This window comes from Eleginops maclovinus, chromosome 1 (genome assembly GCF_036324505.1).
Source record: "Eleginops maclovinus isolate JMC-PN-2008 ecotype Puerto Natales chromosome 1, JC_Emac_rtc_rv5, whole genome shotgun sequence".
NCBI lineage: Eukaryota > Metazoa > Chordata > Actinopteri > Perciformes > Eleginopidae > Eleginops > Eleginops maclovinus.
The window spans coordinates 19,674,953-19,695,716 of NC_086349.1; the positions used below are offsets into that span (position 1 = coordinate 19,674,953).

At 40.6% G+C, this 20,764-nt stretch overlaps 1 protein-coding gene across 4 annotated transcripts; it reads left to right on the forward strand.

Annotated features, from left to right (window-relative positions):
• The first annotated feature begins 4,518 nt into the window (after window positions 1-4,518).
• Window positions 4,519-20,491, forward strand: LOC134867853 (dysbindin-like). Of its 4 annotated transcripts, none has more exons than XM_063888717.1 (5): window positions 10,825-11,258; window positions 15,521-15,576; window positions 17,758-17,907; window positions 18,153-18,302; window positions 18,917-20,491. In XM_063888717.1, coding segments are annotated over exons 1-5 (660 nt in total). In that variant the 5' UTR covers window positions 10,825-11,256; the 3' UTR covers window positions 19,219-20,491. The 4 variants fall into 4 exon arrangements, with proteins under 4 accessions (XP_063744809.1, XP_063744787.1, XP_063744794.1 ...); XM_063888724.1 differs by having other exon boundaries at window positions 18,920-20,491; XM_063888739.1 differs by lacking the exons at window positions 10,825-11,258; window positions 15,521-15,576 and adding an exon at window positions 4,519-4,649.
• The last annotated feature ends 273 nt before the right edge of the window (window positions 20,492-20,764 follow it).

A 20,764-nucleotide genomic window follows, 5' to 3' on the forward strand; every position in this document is an offset into this window, starting at 1 on the left:
CTGAGAAATAGAGCCAATCACATGGCAACGAGACATAAACCCGTGATTTCTACATACACACACACACACACACACACACACACACACACACACACACACACACACACACACACTCACACACACACACACACACACACACACACACACACACACACACACACACACACACACACACACACACACACACACACACACACACACACACACACTTGCACACACTCAACAGTGACAATGCCACTGTGGGGCAATTTCAAATCACTGTTTCTGTGTTTTTTATATACTGTTTATGTATATATGTGCTTGTATGTGCAATAGTTAGGATGAGCAAACTGTGTGTGTGAAAGTGACTCACCCCGTGTCAGTTACTCCTCTACTAAAGTGTCCTTTCCTTTTTTACTTCACACCTCTCCAGTTTGCTATTTTTGGGCCATGTTAGCAGAACTAGTAGTATCTCGAGCACACACACACACACAGTCACGCACACACACACTCACTACAACATGCAAAGCCCATTGGGAGTGTTTTGGAAGAGCGAGAGGAAGCGTGCATCTTTTATGGTGCTCTGGTACAGTAGCTGATTCGGTGGAGCAGACAGAAATATCCAGGGTTACTCGCAAAGTGAAAAATATCGTATTGCATAAGATGGTGAAAGGACCTGACCACGTAAATGCAACAGTAGCTCTCTCCCACAAAGGCACGCACACACACACACACACACAACACACACACACACACACGCACATGCGCACACACACACACACACACACACACACACACACACACACGCACGCACGCACGCACACACGGCAGGGGCGCACATAGACATTGAGGCACACACACAGTGATGTCCTAATAGTGTCCTGCAGGCAGGCGGGCCAGGGTAGAGAAACTAGAGCTGAGGCAGAGTGCTGACTCAGGGAACAACCAGTGAGAGAGAGAGGAGTGTGTGTGTGTGTGTGTGTGTGTGTGTGTGTGTGTGTGTGTGTGTGTGTGTGTGTGTGTGTGTGTGTGTGTGTGTGTGTGAGAGAGAGAGAGACAGAGAGCGAAAGAGAGAGAGAGAGAGAGAGAGAGAGAGAGAGAGAGAGAGAGAGGACATTGTGACATAGAGGCCTCACGACTTGCGTGTGCAAACCACAATGTCCTGTCCAACACTCTGAGCACTTTATTTTGTTTAACCATATGGTTTTACCTGCCACTTTGAGGTTAAAGTCAAAGCTGCCTAGTGATGTGATAACAGAAGCAAATACTAAAGTCTTACTCTTGTAAGGATTCCATTCAGAAAAAGGAGAAGTGAAAAGAAGAAGTCTACCTTTCTCTGGACATGTTTTATTCCACTCTCTATTCGTTCTTCTTAGTAAATGCTTTTTCAGTGCGGTGATACTTGTTCATGGAAGTTGGACACAGGAAGAAACACAAGTAGGCAAATGATGACAGATTTTAGACAAATTTTAGATTAAACTTTTTGAAAGAGAAAAACAACTGTCATGGATGCTGGTAGTTGTTGATACATTGTTTAAAACCCAAAATGCCTTTAAAAGGTGTGGTTGGTTGAACCAGCAGTCAAAAAGTAATTACTCCATTAATATCATATAAATATAGGCAGCAAGTTCTCACATTGCAAAAGTGAAAATGAAAACTGTGTTGCATTTGTCCAACTGTTTAGCTTTAAATGAGACTGTAACAATTAATATTTAAATGTTCTGCACTCGTCAACATGTCAGTTTCGGGCCAACCCTCACCAAACACAGTTGAAGGATTTTTTCTGTGTAATCTGAGATTATTTTGGACGCATCCTGCTGGTTTAACTGATCATCTAATAACTTGCGTTTCTATATTTTGCTGTTGCAATATTCTAGCAATTACTCTTGCTGGTAAAATGTTATCATAGCCCATAGATATTACTCAAGTTGCAGAATGATCCTGTTATTTTTGGCAGCATCAGTGTGTCTCTGTATTTATACAGTAGTTTCAGAATGCGTGTGTGCATGACTATGAGATGTGGATAAGGGAGTGTGTAATATGATGTATATAGACTGTGCTCTCAACTGAAGAGCAGCAAGTCAGCAACATCCAGGTGGTTTTGGTTTACCCTCAGATATTGTTTCCTCAATTTCCCCCTCTTTCTCTCTCCCTCCCTGACTCGTCCCCTTGTTGTCTTTCTGTGTCTTTCCTGCTTCATTATTTGTCCTTTCTCACTGGCTAAAAATACTTGCTGCCCTGTCACTATAACAGATCACCTCAGAGAAAATGTGCTGCCAGCAGTAGACAGTGTTTGATACAGCTGCAACACCACCCACTCCACACACACACACACACACACACACACACACACACACACACACACACACACACACACACACACACACACACACACACACACACACACACACACACACACACACACACACACACACACACACACACACACACACACACACACACACACACACACACACACACACACACACACATACAAATACCATGAGCCTTGGATCACAGTGGTGTCAGTGGATTACTATTTGCGACTGTGGTCTGATATAAAAAAAAGTGTGTTTGTGTGTGTGTGTGTGCTAGACAAACAGGTGCAGCAACCTCATGAGGCTGACTGGGCTGTTGGGGGGTTGACAGTGTAGGTGCAATAGTTACATTAGGTCACAGCAGTTGGAGAGCTGAACCAACAGCTACTATCTCACTTACACACACACATACAGGGATGCACCTGTGCTTTACTGTTGCAAAAAACAGGAATATATTGTGTGAGAGAACTACTGAGTGGAGGGATGAGGACAAAGAAAATATGTGCTAGCAAATATCCGCAAGGCTTATGTGTGAAAATGGGTTTTTCGTGCAGGAGAGAGAAAGAGAAAGATAGAGTGCGAAAAAAGAGTGGGGTTGACAGGCCACTCGTAAGAAAATTAAATAAACAACAACTTCTCACTCCTGCTTTCACACTTGATGTGCAACTCAACCGAGTCTGTAGGAGACGGCGTAAGGTGTCACTGTTTAGTTCTCAGGAGAATATTCCTCCGTTTCTCCTGTTCCCATGGCAACTGAGCGGCGACCTGTGATGACCCTGGAGTACAGGAGAGGGACAGAGGGGAGGTTGTCATTTAGCACAGGTCAGTGGACAAATGCTATTAATGTTTGTCTTTTCTTGCAGGTCATCCTGCTTAGGCCAATAATCAGCCTCGGAGATGAAGACGTTTCTGTATGGATCGAATTATCTGGGAGAACACGAACAGGTTTGTCATTGTGATCAAACGTACATTTTTCACATGCTTTCTTTTTTGTTACATGTGATATTTGTATTTAAGTGTGGCCTCCCTATTCTTTCGTTCTTCCTTTCTGTCTCCCCATCTCTCTCTGTGTGGAAGCATGCACCACAGCCCTGCTACCTGTATATCAAGAGGCCCTGTTGTCTCATTATCAGAGTGACATTTGTGTGGTCCTGTGGAGCCATCTGGATGCGTCCCACACACATGTGAGTGAAACCAGCCTGGGTTTGGATCTGACTCACATCAAACAGCCTCTCTGCCCACACACACACACTAACGCACACACTTGCACACAAAATACAGACGGCACAAATAGAGCAGTTTCCAGAAGCAAATATCTGACATTTAACGAATAGTGAGGTGACAGAGAAATTAATACACATTTTCCAACTGACATCGTCTTAGTAAATCTTTCCATTCGCAACAAGGGGAGGCTCATTGAAAACCACTGCATGAAGATGTGGACAGCTGCGGAGAAAGCAGAGGCAAATATGACCTCTCTACTACTCTTGAAAATCTCAGTGGCGTGCATAATTAGAAATTTGTGTGCATGTATGGGACAGCCCCACAATGAATGCAAATGGTGTATAAGTGCCACATGGGGAGGTTGTGAAACTGTCTCTATGGCTCACTGGCAAAGAAAAAAAATTAGCATCAATTTGAGATTATGGGCTGATTGATTGTCCAGGAAAGTCCCACAAATTCTCACTGAACAAAAAAATGATAATACTATGGCTTTCAACTAACCTATAACAGTTATGTGAAATTATTGACATCATTCATTTAATGAAAGTGAAGGTTGTGCTGAAGAGGCGTACTTTTGTAAGCATGTGAATCAAATCAATTCTGCATTAATTCTCAACTGTAAACATTACTAAATTATCTCCAAAAATCGGGCAGTAATTGTTACAAATATTCTGCTTACCATGAGTACTAATAAGATTAAAAAAAGCCCATCTGACTCAAACAGAGAAGGGATGTGAATACTCTGTTCATTCTACCATGCTGCATCTGGACCGCTTTTATATCCTGGTTTCGGAACAACGCTGTAACCTACAGAGGGGACACTATGACTGTTGCTCGACGCTTGTGAAAAGACTCAATGCAGTTTCGCTATGACTGTGTCAGCGCGGCGAACCATACGAAAGCGCAAGTCGCACACATGTGAACCGAGGGATAACACAGTTGACATACTCACTCATTATCGAATAAATGCAATTGGTGTGGTGTGAAAGGTGATGCACAATTAAGAGTTTTCTCTCTACGCAGAAGCCTGGGCCCTCAAGAGCCAATTTCCTGAGTAGCTGTGTGCATGCAGGTTGTCGAATGCCACTGTGATGTTCATTGACATGCTCGAGCCCTGCTGCATGCAAGGTAGGCCTCGCTCTATCCCCTTCATCTCACTCTCTCTTTCCCCTCCTACCTTCTCTCATCTATAATTGATTGCTCCCACTGTACCAACTTCATTTGCTGGCTGTGAATAATGAATGAGACACGGAGTGAAGGCGCTTTTTCTTCTCCACTGGTTTGATACCCGATTAGCCGTTTACAGTGTACAGTATCTGTGCTATCCGTGGCCCGGCCTGGGGTTCCCAATGTGTGCCACCAAGTGAAAATAACGTTCCAAGAGAGTTTGCTCCATTGTATGGAATAAAAGGCATGAGAATTTGTAAAAAGATTTGAACTAATCCCAGTGATTATCATCATAAATGGTCCGGGAATCAAGCATAAATTATGAGCAAGCAACAGGCATGTGCTAAAGCGACAAGCATGTTGTTTTAATACATGATTCAAGCTTGTGAGGTGGTTGGGTTGTTGCATGGAAATGAGAGCTGCGATTTATGGTGAGTGCATAATTCCCATTATAGCAATCTCGCACTCTGTAAGCATCTTCACACACGCACACATGGATGCACATACTACATACTGTACCTCGCACACATGCATACACATGCAAAGCCACATGGACAAATTGTTCTCTGCCGCAGTGAGTTGTGCTCTTTTGAGGTGCATGCCATGTGATGAACATACCTCCTCTACACAGCTCAATGGACTCTAAACACGCACGCACACTCACCAACACGCACACTCCCTCACACTCAACTCATACTTAACCAGAAGTATTAATAGCGTGTTTCAGTTCCACAATGCGCTGCAGAAGTGCAAGCAAAGCAATTCAGAACTCTGGGTCTAAAGATGACGTACCGTTTTTTTTTGAGGAGGGGTAATGTTACATCAACCAGAGACTCAAGAAGACACTTGTCACACTTCCTGGAAGAGCCAGCAGGAGTGGCCTCTCCCCCACACAGACACTGCTCCTGTACTGTGCTCCTGTACTATCCCATACACATGCCCACACACACATATCCTCATTCATTAAACAAAAAGAGATTTGCTGACACAGACACGCACGCATCAGATAAAAGAGCCACATTGTTTGCAGTCTGTTGTTGGAGAAAGTTGTGACTAACAGAAGGGGCTCGGTGTGGGCAGCAGAGGGCTGACGACAGAGCAGCTGTCCGACTTTTTGCAACCTGATGGAATGAGCGTGTTTGTGTCTGAAAGAACAGTGATAGCGATGTGGAGGAGGAAGACAGCAGTGAGGAGAAGGTGAAGTCTGGGAGTGACGATGATATGTATAGTGATAACATCTCTGGCTTTATCTAAAGTAAAATGCTCAAAGGTCTGAAAAGCGCCAACATCCTTTTCTTGGCCTTTACATCTATCATTCTATTCCTTCCTCTGTCTCTTCTCTTCTTCTGTCTGTATCTTTCGCTGTCCACACATCTACACAAAAAATACGACAAGCCTTACGCAGAGACACCCTGAGTGTCTGTCTGAACCTCATAGAGTTAGAGACTGTCTGAGTCTGAAGTCCTCAACCACCGAGGTAGGCACACAGAGGCACAGTTATAAAGAGAGGTAGAAGAAGGGTTGCGGGAGAAAGGACTAAGAACACAAGAGAGCGTGAGTGCGTGAGAAAGAGAGATGTACTGTAGGGAGATGGAGGAGAGAAAGAGAGAGACGAAGGGAGAATAGATGAGCATGAGAGTGTGTGAGAGAGATAAATAGAGACAGAGCGAGCAGGAGGAGGGGGAGAGTGTAAACAGCAGAAGGTTCACTGGGTTCAGTGTGCAGTAGAGGAGCTGAAAGATGGGCATCAGAACTCAAAGCCCAGGGGGCTGGATAGTGGTGCGTGACTCACATACTCATGCATATATTCACACACACACACACACACACACACACACACACACACACACACACACACACACACACACACACACACACACACACACACACACACACACACACACACACACACACACACATGCACAGAAACATTCAAATGCTATTTTAATTCCAAACATGAACTATTACACACACAAACCCCAGGGAGACATAAATAATATAGCCATTGGAAAGGTGTGACATAATGACACTTATGTATCTCTTCATTACAGTGCCAGCCGACAGATCTTCTTACAAGTCCACTTAAGTATGGAAATGAAAACATTTTAAATATGTTGAGGTAATTCCTCTAAAGTAGCATTAAACATTTACAGATTAAATCACTGTCACATAAGGATAATGCTAACTCTATTTCTATGCTGTGGTAAGTACAACATTGTCTTTCCTCACAGAGAAAAAACACAAAATATATTTGGCTTGTTTATTTATATGTCATCCGAACCATTTAACTGTGCTGTTAAATTGTTGAAAATGATCTGACAATGACTAATATCCAGAAAAAATAACTAAGTTCACTGCTGTATATCAGTGGCAAGATCAGCATGACAAGTTAAACCGATACTGTCAGTCACCAAGTCCAAGCAGCCTGTTTTCTCCACATGAGTCAGACACTGAAAACACTGCACACACTTGCAAAACTGACATCACAAACAATCATGGTAACCCAAAACTGATTCTTCCATGTGCACACAGCAAGTCCACAGAGACGCATAACACTATCAAAAGAGCTAAGAGACTTTTCAAATTTCTGACCTTTTTGAAATAATTACATATTTAAAGAGAGCAGAGAGACGACAGACAACTGAGACATATTATATTGAGCTGGGTGCTATCAGAAAGTGTTAAAAACATCACAGGTAGATCAACTGTAGTATTATCTGCAGTTGTTGTATTGAAAGTATTTCTGCTTATTAAAGAAGCTGTCACGTATGAAGTTGCATTCTTTACAAAGTCTGGAAAGAAAAAGCAATTTCACACAATAGGTTATGCATCTTGCAGCAGAAGCAAGCACAATCCTAACAACTTTCTGTCTCACAATGGCTAATCAACACCTTGACAGAGCTGTGTGCTCCGTTCCTTGAGAACAAAGGCACTGCTTCTGCCGTCTATCCGTCCTATCACATTTAGCAAACAGCACTTTGATAATGTCTAACAGAGAGCCTGAGAGGCTCAAGTTGGAGCACTGGCAGGCAGGTGTGCATTTTCCTGCATTTGGCACTCGGATGTCTGTTGCCATGGTGACCCCCAGAATATCCCCGTGCAGCACAATGAGATATTTTTAATAAAGTTTGAGGGCTTTGACTTCACTGTCTGGTGCGGCTGTGAAGATGTGAAGTGAAGAACTTTTTTTTTTGTCTGTCACTGAGGCTTTGTTTTGTTCACTAGAGAAAATCCAACATTTTATGTCACCTTATGTCTCCAACTACAGTGTACCGTGGAGGCAAAGGGAATACTTACTAGTTACAGTGAAAAGTGTGTGCGTGTAGATGTCTATACATGTGTGAGTCTGTCCTCATACGTTTGTGAATGCGCAAATGTGTATATTTACCACATTATGACTCACAAGCCACATCAGAGACTATGCTGCAGAAAATTGAGACAACACAGTTTCAAAGAGGAAGCCAGCACTGATAGAGCTGAAAGATCAACAGGCACTACACACACACACACACACACACACACACACACACACACACACACACACACACACACACACACACACACACACACACACACACACACACACACACACACACACAAACACAAACACACATGCAAACACACATGCAAACACACACGTGCATTCACACTTCACACACAATAAAACTGTGTAACAGTCGCTGGAAATCCCCTTTTGTTCACCTGAATGAATTAAACTTGGGAGTATCAGAAACCTGAAATCCAAAAGTTTAATTTACCAAAGAAACATTAAATCAAACTCACATACTTCATCTGCAACACTACTGAAAAATACCCTAGCTTACCTATAATGACACCAAGTATTAATGAATTAATACTCAATAATGGAAGTGTAAAATCCGTTTTGTTTTGCTGAGTGTTTGTCGATGGACTCATTGTCCTTAGGTAACTGCACACAGTAGGTGCTTCTTTAGTGAGCTAAAGTGTAATACACATCTTAACCAGCAGAGGTCACTATTGACTCGCCAATGAGTTTTGGATAAGAACCCTTGCTGTAATGCACCTATCTAAATTCAAGGAGTGTGTAGATTACCCCAGAATGGAAACGGAACAAAGCATGAATCATTTCATATTATATTTCTCCGTCTCCTTGTAGTCCCATACAGTCAGCAATGAGTTTTCAACAATATAAGTGGTCAGACGGGAGCAGCCTCCTCCAGTTGAAGTGTGATGTAACTGTTAGAAACATCTTATTAGTTAAGGGGGAGTCAGGACCTACACGATTCCAAGCTGCTAAGTGCCAATTAAACCCTAAAGTCTACAGCTACAGTGTGTATCTGCGTGTTTCTTATGGGAACATGTGCATGTTAATTGATGTGTTTGTGTAGTCTTTAGGCTAGTGCGTGTGTGTTCGTGTGTACGTGTTAGTGAGTTTGTGTGGGTGCTTGATTACATGTTGGTACATGCTGATGTGTGCTGTAGGGTTAAGAAACCTCTTAACAAAACAGCAGAAGATTGATTTCGAAGGAAAGGATGATCATTCTTGGAAATATTAGAGACATTCTGCAGTTTTTGATACATCATTGGCAATAGGTTTCTCACCTTTTAATCAGCTGTCAAGTCTGCTCATTTAATTGTTTTACAAGTTGTAGGGAGGCTGCGCTGCTATTTTCCAGAAGATTAGTGATCACTCCAATAAATTAATAAATTAGACTGCTAGATAGATAGATAAAAAAGAGACAGAAATGCCAGAGAATATAAAGCGGAAATTGTATTTCCAACAACCTGATTGTTTCTCAGAGTGTATTGATCGTTTTCTAATAATCCATTAATTAATACTAGGTGATTGTAAACAGTTAAAGGGAACCCTATGAAGAGTACTACAACATACTGTATCATTTATTTTGTGGCTCTGGAGAAGTTGATTTGTTTGTATTATTCAGCGTTTAAGCGCTGGTTTGTCTCTATGGTTGGCAATGTTGGTCAGTCTGTCCACCACTTCTGTTGACTGAAATTTCTTTATAACTATTTGATTGCATTGATTTAATATGGCACAGGCATTCACATACACACCCCACGATGAATCCAAATCATTTAGTTAATCTATTTTCATTAGATGAATTGCTGTTTTTAAGGTCCATTGCGAAATCAATCAAACTTTTAGTCTGTTGCCTTCACCACGCCACACTTGTTACATTTCCCAATACTTACATTTAAGAGCAAATATGTGCAAAAGGAATGAAATCTCATCAGCCTCAGCAGTAGTTTTTGTTAAGTAATACATTAGCAAATGTAGAATGCTCCTGGTCTGAACTAAGATGATTAGAAAAACGCCTGCATTTGCATGTTATCCTTGCCACTGTATGATGTTAGCATTTAGCTAATGTCACTGCCTTGCCAATTACTACAGAGCCATATTGCTTTCAAATCTTTCAAGAGTTCCCCAACTGAATGGAAATAATAACCCTAGCCCTAACCCTAACCACTTCAGCATTATCATTTTCTCTTGTTTAGTTATTTATAGGTATGTTTTCGAGTTAAATACATTTTATTTTTATTTTATTGTATTCTATAAAATACTGACAATTTTTCTCTGTGTTGGAATTCAACAGACACTGGAATGGCTGCCATACATGTAAAGATAAAGATTTAAGAAAAATGTGTGAGTGGTCTCTTAATTTTAAAAATACCTTACTTAAATTATACTATTAGAAAATGTAATTGTTTAACACAGCATTTTAAGAATTAAGAGAATGAACACATAAACAAATAGAGCCTTAAGGATATTACCTTTCATATAACGTACAATATAGCACTGTGATAATAAGTCAAGTCAATTTATGATTTTTTTCCCATCTATGCTTAGACAGACTGTGATGATTTATTAATATGCAGCAAGTCTTCTCCTATGTTAAAGTAAAACTTTCATCCCACAACAAAGTGAATAAATAAATACACAAAAATGTATAAAGCAAAGCATTGATGGTTGAGACGTGAGGGTTTAGTCCTGGTATATTCATTAACATGATGTAAAAGGTCTATGCACTTCCAGATCCTGTTGACCCCCATGTTGTAACCACTTGGTACAGGCCACAATGCCCTAGCCCACTATCACTCTCCCCCGGTCCCTAAGCTGCACAGCTCTCTACAACCCGCTCAGCCTGTCTGACAGAGAGAGCAAAAAAGTGTGTGTATGTGTGTGTGTGTGAGAGACACACAGAGAAGCAGCCGAGATGATAGTGTGAAGCAGTGAGAGGGAAAACCTAGAAAAAAACAGTGAAGGCAATCAAAAGGGGGGGAGGGCGACAGTGAAAACAGCCAAAAGGCAGACCACAGAAGAAGAAAGAGGGAAAAGAGGAGGGAGAAAAAGTGTGAATGTACTATGTCTGGTAGTCCTGGGAACAAAATCAGGTGATGCGATGACTAGATGATCAGCCACTTCACACACCAGCATCCTGTCCTGGAGTCTTGACAGGACGGGACAAGATCATACACACACACACCAAAGGAAAGACAATATCTGCAAGCCCTCCCACATCCACTGGACCATGTCTTCTACCGGTTCAACCATCCACAACAAGCGTCTGCCATGTAAGTAACCTCCAGTATTAACAAAAGTAATACCAAGCAGACTTACAGTACTGTTGAGTGGTCTATTGATCTTCATTGTTTGTTTTTTTACATGGGGCAGGTATTTAGTACATTCATTTCCCGCGTTACTGTGGAAAAAACATTGTTGCATGTTGCAGGCATGGGAAAGTAAAACTAAAATGATCATACAAAGGGTATTAATTCCCTACTTGTGTGTATAGCAATACATAAATCACCACCAATCACAACAAAACAGTTAACTCTCTTCATGATTGTTCAGCATAAGTAAGCTCCTTAATAGGATAACAGATCATTATTAGCTGTACATTATGTTATACACACTGTAAGTAATACATGGCTGTTACATAATTATAATTATCTATGGGTTCTGATTTTGACCCTCTATGTTTCATTATATTATTACTCACTTAGACAACACAACAAAACACATGTTCAGTTAATCCATTAACTTCTGATTCAGCTTTTAACCAAGCCTTACTAGCAACTTATGTGAAAATGAAATAGTCCGTAGTAATAATCACAGCTTTTAGACTTTTATTTTTAGCTAAATTTGCTGACAGCCTTGATGTGGATGTTACACTGTGATGCAGATGCAGTGTAATCACAGTGAAGGGATAACAACTCCTTCTTAGAGTCTGACTAAGCTACAGGAAGAAGGTCTTTATATAGAGACAGGGAAGACAGGCTAACTGCTACCTGCTTGCCAGAGAAACATTGTCTTGCTTTCTAATTGAACACATTATCTCACAAGAGTTTTCTCTGTGTGAAGAATAAGGGGATATTTTTGCCATACTACCTGCTTTAATGAACATGTTTCTGTACATGGCAGTATTTGTGTATGTGTGCAGACAAGAGGTAGAGCACTATACATGATCTCTGTAGAGACTACTGAAAGCCCTGTTATGACTGACCTAAAGTGGGAGCAGTGGGCATTGCTGGAGGTCATCTTTGCATTTGGCCCCAAGTGAAGTGCCTTAATGGCTTTGGGAATGGGAATGGGACATGCCCTGGGAATACTCAATCAGATCAGACACAGCGGAGTGTGTGTTCAGACAAGGTTCAAGATATGATCACAGCACTGGGATCACACTGTAGAAACCTGAAAATGAGAGTAACGTAAAAATGGAAACGTAATTTAAATGATATGTTTCAAGTATTTGTATGCAGAACTTCCTGCAGTGTAAAATAGTATGTTGATGATGACGGCCATTCTTGTGAGCATAGGTGGTATCATAAACGAGCTGCCTGGATTTTCTGTCTGCTACACATCTTTGTGTTTATGGATACATGTGAGTGGGTGGTGAGGAGAGTGGGGAAGCATGGTGGGGGAGGTGGCTGTTGTGGTGCAGTGATCTCACTCATGAATGATTTATGCTTTATGGTCTGTTGTGGCCACGAGGCCCGCACGAGAGTGATTGGCTCAGTAAATAATAGCAGGAACACCTAAAAATGATGCTGCCGTATATTGCTGAGAACCGGCTGACACCATCATCGGCCCTTTCCTTACAGTAGGAGAGGAAGGGAGGAGTCTGAGATAGATGGGCTGTCAAATGTGACTGACCATGCAGTGCAAATGCCTTCCTAGCTTTTTCACTCTCACACACAAACACCCAGTCTTTCTGTTCTCTGAACACAGAGAGATGATCATGGGATTTCTTTCCATTTGCCACAGGGGGACTGAATGCTTCACCATGTGACTCTTTGGTTCAATAGGAACATTTGTTCCCTGCTTCCTTTGCAGCTCCCAGGACTCTTGATGTATTATTTTACCATTAGAATGACGCAGAGTTAATGATGCGTGTATTCACAGTTAAACATTTTTTCATTGTAGAAAAGTTGCTGATAAGGTAGAAAGACAGACGACAACGCATGCTGGGGGAAAATAAAACTTGACAGAGACTGGTGTATAATTCAGCATATTTTAAAAGAAATATAAGACTAGCCTTGTGGATTATTGGGAGCAGAGTAGTGGAACTAGCTAACGGATCAGACGGTGGAAGAATAATCAGAAGGATAAAAACATCATGTGCTTCAGCTCAACTGTCACCTCTGGCCCTGGACACCCCCAACCCCCACCCACCTCTACATCTTGCGTTAGGTTCCTTGATGTAAAGAAATGCTGATGGTCGGATCAACAGCAAGCAAAGTAGAAATGTCTAAAAGAGTAGGAATAAGGAAATGTGCAAAACAACGAGAATAAAGAAAGGTTTCTTGAAGCTCTTCAATGAAAGCCAATGAAATTCCTTCTATTCAGTGCGCTTTTGCTCTGACTTGCAACAAATGCACAAAATGCATGCTGTCTCTGCACCCTTGTTTTGTCAGTATGAGACTTAGCTGAGGTAAGCAGACCCAGGAAAGCTCTTTGACTAAAACACTGACGGTACAGCTACTTTCTAGCGGGAATGATGCACAACTGGATCAAGTTGCATAGCAGCATATTCTCATTTCTTGCACAACTCCTTTCTTCCTTTCTTATCTACAAACTCAACCAACACAAACATCCTGTGCATGTATGCAAAAATATGGTGTTTAGTTTCATAATCATGCACTACAATACAGTAGTTGTAGGGTGTGCAGTTGAAGGATTGCGACAGCATTATGTAACAATAAGCCCTAGGTACTTATGGTTCAGTGTAGGCTTGATGAAGCGATGTTTCTGGGTAGGGGGCATAGGTCCTGTGACTGATCAAAAGTGTTATGGAATCTCAGAGAGCAGCTCTGAGAATACAGTAAAGCTTCAGTGGCCTTAAAGAAACAGAAGCTTCTACAATGAAAGACTTGTACTTTTCATCATTGATAGCGGACACTGGAATGCCAAACCAGTCCACATGTCGATGCATGCTTAACCACATCTTCTCCTAATCCCATGTGGAATTTTTCCATTTGTTTTTTTTTGGCTAATGGTTATTTACTTCTTGGATACATATAATGTAATGTAACATTTTTCCTCATTATTTACCTAGACTGTAGAGCCCCATCTGGGTCTATTTTGTACCATCACAGTTTCATATATTGGGCAAAAAAAACAAACTGTGATTGATAATTGATTGATTGAAAGTGAAGCCAATATATTATTTTACTTCTCACGGTTTGCTGTCGTGTCCTGTCAAAATACATTCTTAACTGAGATTCTTAGGAAAGGGAGTGACTCATCCTAAAATCATCAGCTTCAGGGGAATCATCGAGAGAGTTTGAGATGAGACATTGCCAGACACAGAGCTTAGTGGTTGTAACAAAGCCATGAAGGGTTTTAGTGCGGTGTCAACCGTCATTCAAATGTTAATTATCAAGGCCAATTTAGGCTCTTTGGCACACCTGTACTTTGAAACCCTTTATGCGAACTGTTCTGGTCGTCGCGTATACGATTAAGGAGCAGCCTAAAAACTGAACAAATTGCCCTTTTACGTAACACCTTTTACATAACACATTTTACATAACACATTGTAGATGTGCTGAACTGGTTTGTGCTCACAAACCAGTTCATGCACATAAATACCAATTAGCTGGCAGCCAGTGTTTCTTTTTTAAATAAATGAAGCTAATTCAATTGTGTCCTTTTTAATAGTTGTAAAGATTGATGGAAGTTAATAACCCCTGTCAAAACGAAGGGATTCCCCCTTGGAGGCTAGGAGCACCATCTGGGTCTTACACAGAGTATGGTAGTAATGTAAACCTAATCAATTTGCATGAAGACCTCCTACATGTCTCCTACAGCAGGGTGCTAGAACAAACTAAGAGGTTATATCTGGATGAGTCAGCTTTTTACATACATGTTTTTTGCCCCCGCTGTGACAGACAGATGGAGACATGTAGCTGAGCTTGTGCGTGGGTTGAGCATGTCCACTGGCAATTTAAGTAGCAAAATTTGATTTTTAGAGAAAGAGACAAAGAGAGAGAAAGACCACCCCATAGGGCCAGCAGGCAAAGCTGAAGTTTACATAAGCTGTACGGTTTTATCATCAGGAGCCTTATCATTGCTGTATTGGCCTAAAGTTACTGGTTAATTTGTGTTAAGCTGCCCAGTACTACCCATTATTGCCTGATGAATGATCATAGACACACGGCCGGTGGCATTGAGATACCATGTTAGGGGATTCAAGGGATGTTGGCATGTTGAGGTTAAGAGTTTCCCTCAAGAGTATGTCCCTTAAATATGATTACATACCTTGATCTGTAATGTCAAGAGCAATGCACATAATAGTCATGAGTTGCACAGTCACGCTGTTCTGCTGGATTAACAGGACATGGCCTGGGCAGTCGACTTATGTAATGGACTTTTGCAGTGATGTGTCGAGGGGTGAGTGTTACTGTTTTTTTAGTAATCGATCTATTACTTATTACTACTTTTTTGACAATAGCTGCAAAAACTAACAGAGAAATGAATGTGTATTTTTAAGTAAAACTGATAAACATTATTCCCACTTCTCCAATATGAGATTTGAAAGGGAAACACATCAGATGTTTGAGTGACAACCAAGTCAAGCATCCATGTTTAAACAGAAAATAGCTGGATATACCTTATACAGTTTATATTCAAATGAAATCACTTGTTCATAATAAGAATACAAAATAATAAAGCCAAATACATGAGAAAATCTCTTTCACCAAAGCTGGATTTGTTACTTACCTCCACAATTTGCATTTCAAATCAGGGTTGCAAATTAGATGAGTTTTAAATACAGAACAAATAAATGTATCTGAAGGTTTTGGTGATCTGATGCAGTGAATACCAGTACCCACAAAAATAAAATAAATGTCACATGTTCAGTCATATTCATTTAATCTAGTTTAATATGTTAGTGGCAATCAGAGTAATTACATTCATGACTGGACCATTAACAGCTGAAATATCAGCCAGAGGCACTGTAAACCGCAGAGTGGTTTCCTGTCTTTGAAGACAGTTTGACTTATGAAATAAATCGCTGTAGTGAGTGTATGGTAGTGAAAACAAATCCATCTAGGGCTATGGAAGTGTGATTGACAGACTTGTTGGGTCTCCAGAGATGGGCCTTGACTCTATAAAGAGAAAAGCTGGGTCTCACTGTTTGTTTTCAAATAAGTAACAGTAGCACTCAATGGATATGTATATTCAGTAAAGTGAATTTTGTTACTATACCATCAGCTGGCATCACATAAACATGTCATTAGTGCAAGATGATACACGTTTCACACAAAATGAGCATGAACTAAATGCATGATTTCACAAAAGCATGAACGCATAAGCACGGTCTTCTACGGTTTGAGTTAACATGCTCACACAATATTCATACACGCAGTCACACATACACACACACACAAACATTAAACACTGGTGACATGAGTCAAAGTGTCAGCTTGTGAAGCCCAGTGGGAGAAGGCACAGTGTGTTCTGAGGAGGATGTAGCACGGTTACACAACCATAGCTGGTCAGAATGACAGAGGTCGATGCTGGAGGTAGATCTGAGGACAGATGCTCTCTTGTTTTTCACAACATGCCTGCATTATCACACATTTAAATAAATCCTAGTAATGTCACAAGATGGAAGCTAGGGGATCTGTCAGAGATTTACACGGTTTGCGACAGCTGACTCTTTCTTATCCTTTCTTTTTCTGCTCATACACATGTGTGCTAACACCAAGTGACCGTAATAACAGCTCAAACATAAAACTTGAGAAAAGGGCGTGTTAAACGCACACAAACAATCCAATACTACTGTAACAACCTGAGGGCCAATCTGACACAATAGCTAATCATGGGAAATGTCATAACTTGAACAGTAATTTGAGATAATAAATTCCCCTGTTATTTGGAAACCAAACGTGTTGATAGCTTTAGAAACTGCTGCGGTACTATGCAACTACAAACATGTTTAAAAGATTTATTATAACTTTTTTATTGTTTGAATTTTATTGATACAGTAGTTCACAGTAGGATGATGTCTGAGGCAAAACAGATCGGCAATCATGTTTAATAGTGGGATAAGTGCGATCTCTAACATTGGATGCTTTAATTACCAGAAACCTGCAGGTCTGCTGCAACTCTTATTACTTTTAAATCCAGGCTGAAGACTTTTTCTTTTTGCCGCTGCTTTTAATTGAACTCTTCATATCTTACATTGCACTGTAACTTTTATCCATGAACCTGTGTTATTCATGTTTTATCTTTATTTTATTCTCTTTGTCTTAATGCTCTGAATGTCTTTCATTTTTGTAAAGCACTTTGAATTGCCTAGTGTTGAAAGGTGCTATATAAATAATATAGACTTGCCTTAAAGTTGTTTTTTTGCATTGGGAAACAAACTTAAGCACAGTTGCCTAGCAGTCATGTGAAACAGGAAACCTGCAGTGCATCTTTGCTTTATTGACTTTCTGGGAATAACCCAAGTAAAGGAACAGAAAATGAAGTTAATTTCAGTGAAATGCAGACATACAATCTCTGAAAAGAGAAGAAACAGAAGTTATTCTAATTATTTTTCTTTGTGTCTCTTTGGGTGGTCAGCGGAGACAGACAACTCTCAGCGGGTGTTGGACAATGATTCTGCCCAGCACATGAAGCGAAAAGAGAGACAGCGCTTTTTTGAAGACGTATACCAGCATGACTTGGACAACAACTTGCCCTCTGCTCACCTGCAGGTCAGCTATAGGAAACGTGAGTACCTGTCCAGTCTTGGGCCCATGAATACTTTGTTTGTATTATAGACAAAAAATGGTTGTGAGATGTGTGTAAAGTCACTTACTGATGTTGAAAGTTTCAAATTTGACAAACTTTTTCCAGGTTTCAATTGAAATTATAGCCAGTGTTTCTCAATTAAAAACATCTGGTGATGTGTATGTGTTTTGACCAAAGCGTGTATTCATGTTCTTAATTGTAAGCTGTTCTGTCTGTAAATGCAGCCCCTATGGGAAGTATCTCTTCTATGGAGGTTAATGTGGACGTCTTGGAGCAGATGGACCTGATGGACATCTCTGATCAGGAGGCCCTGGACGTGTTTCTAAACTCAGGCTCAGGAGCAGAGGATGGAGAGCTGGCATCTCCACTACCAGGTGATCAGATGGCCTCTGAGCCGCAGTAACCTACTACTACTATCCTTTTTCTTAAGCCTTAATGTAATGAAGTTTCACATGAAGGTATTAAAGAAGCAGGCAAATAAATATTGGTAAAAGTAAGATACATTTCTTCATTTAAGGAAAGATGTAAAAGGGATCTGTATAGTTTTGTACAATATTAGGGTGCAAGAGTACAAACACTGTCTGAGATCTCTCTTTTTCTCTACTTTTATAATCCTTTCTTCTGGGAGAAACCAGAGCTGACTGGGATGCACTCTTCTTTTGTTGAAACTCTACACTAGTTTGCGTATTTGCCTACTCGATTTGAAAACAGTGTTTTCTCAAAGTATGTAATACATACATAGTCCACTGCTAATCAGCATTGCAGTGTTTTATTAGGGAAGAACATTTCCTTATACACCTACAGATAACTCCACCTCCACAAATTAGTACTTTCAATTTGAATCATTGTCACTGAAAGATTCTCTGCTCCTTGCATCAGTAGTCTGCGTGAATTTTAAATATGGGAAACAACAATTAAATGGGTGCTCGATGTATGCAATGCAATGACAGAACAGGGGCAGACATGTCCTAACAGCTTCTGTTCACAGAAGTGGAGGACGACGAAGAAGAAGACGAGGAGGAGGATGAAGATGCAGAGGTTGTATACAGGGAGCGAGCACCTTTGAAACGGCAAGATGAAGTTCAGTGCGGATCAAAGTCACGTATATCCTCTACATCATCTGGTTCAAGTGACACCAGCGGGGGTGGAGTCGACACGCCTGTGATCCAGTCGGACGATGAAGAAGTCCATGCCGACACTCTGCTGCTCACCTCTGTTCCCCACACGAGGGATGAAGAAACAGAGGAGGAAGACGAGGAGGAAAAATGCCTTGTACCTAAATCTCCATAAAGACTGAGTTTTACTCTCTGTAGAGATACTTGTGTAAAAAAAAAGTTAAATGCCATCCTTTTGGGGGGAAAACCCTAGCATGGTTGTCCTTGCTGTGATTTGCATTTACATTCTCTTGAATGTTTCCCTGACTATTGGATTTTTCTTTACATCTCAAAATCTATTTTTCATAGTAAGTGTTAAACACTGTATTTAACTAATGTTTAAATTCTCTTTCCTGTGTGCGTGTCTATACTTTGCGTGAGTCACTATGAGTCATCTCTCCCCTTTATTATCATATATTTTTGGCTGATATTCAAAATTGAGATCATACCTCTCAAAGGAGTTCCCAGCCTAATACTGAGAATGAAAGACGTCAAACGTGTTTACAGTAAACATTAATCCGTGTTTAATAAGAGCAAAATTAATCAACAATCAAGTCAGCAATAGTGAGCTAAACCCCCTCAAAAACTGGAATTTCTTTTTTGTTCATGTGCATGAGCAAACTATTTACAGTATCATTCATAGAACTGTTTGTAAATGCTTGCCATTTTGTTCTTGTAAGTGACTACATTTCATGTTTTCAATGATGTAACTGCAGTGTTGCATTACTGTACTCATTAGGATGTCTCTTCTGTCCTCCACAGCAGGTGTTTTAGGATACAATTGACAATGTAGTGAGTGTTTCAGATGACATGCATGTTTTTGTTTCTGCACAGTGTATTTCTGTGTGTGTGTGTGTGTGTGTGTGTGTGTGTGTGTGTGTGTGTGTGTGTGTGTGTGTGTGTGTGTGTGTGTGTGTGTGTGTGTGTGTGTGTGTGTGTGTGTGTGTGTGTGTGTGTGTGTGTGTGTAAGGGTGTCAATGGTAAATACTACAATGCAACAGGTATGCCCTGGTTGGACATACGCTGATTTCAAAACATCCATTTCACAGTGTTGGTCTTGCTGTGAATCGTTCTCCCATGCGTACATCTTGCTATGAACTTAATAAAAATGACACAGAGTTTAAAAACATATGATTTTACTTTTTAAATTATACTGTATCTATATACATGCCTTTGCCGTCTGTCTTTATGTTGGACTCTCTTTTTGGAGCCCTTGTAAGTGTAGCTTAAGATATGTTGGTTGCTGTAATTATTTCTCCTGTTCATACTGGATACTAGTGTTGTCACAATACCAGCATTTTTGTTTCAATACCGATACCAAGTCAGTTTTGTTCAACACCTGTATGAGCTTGTGAAAGCAGGAGAATCTGTTTCCCACTTGACATTTGTTTTTTCATCACATCCATAAAATGCACTCATTATGCTGTCAGGCCATTGACTCCGTTCTGTTTATTATGCTTTCTGGTTCTTCTACTTTTGGAAGTTCCCTGACCTAGATACTTCACTTATCTTCGATTTGCTAGTGCAGTTCTGATCTTTTCCTGGTTATCATTTTGCAGAGACAACCAAAACATCTTTCTATATAGATGTGACGATCGTACAGTGCATTATGATTTATTATACATAATACAAATGTTTGTTTATGTGTAAATACCTTATATCAATGTAAAGAGGTAGATTCT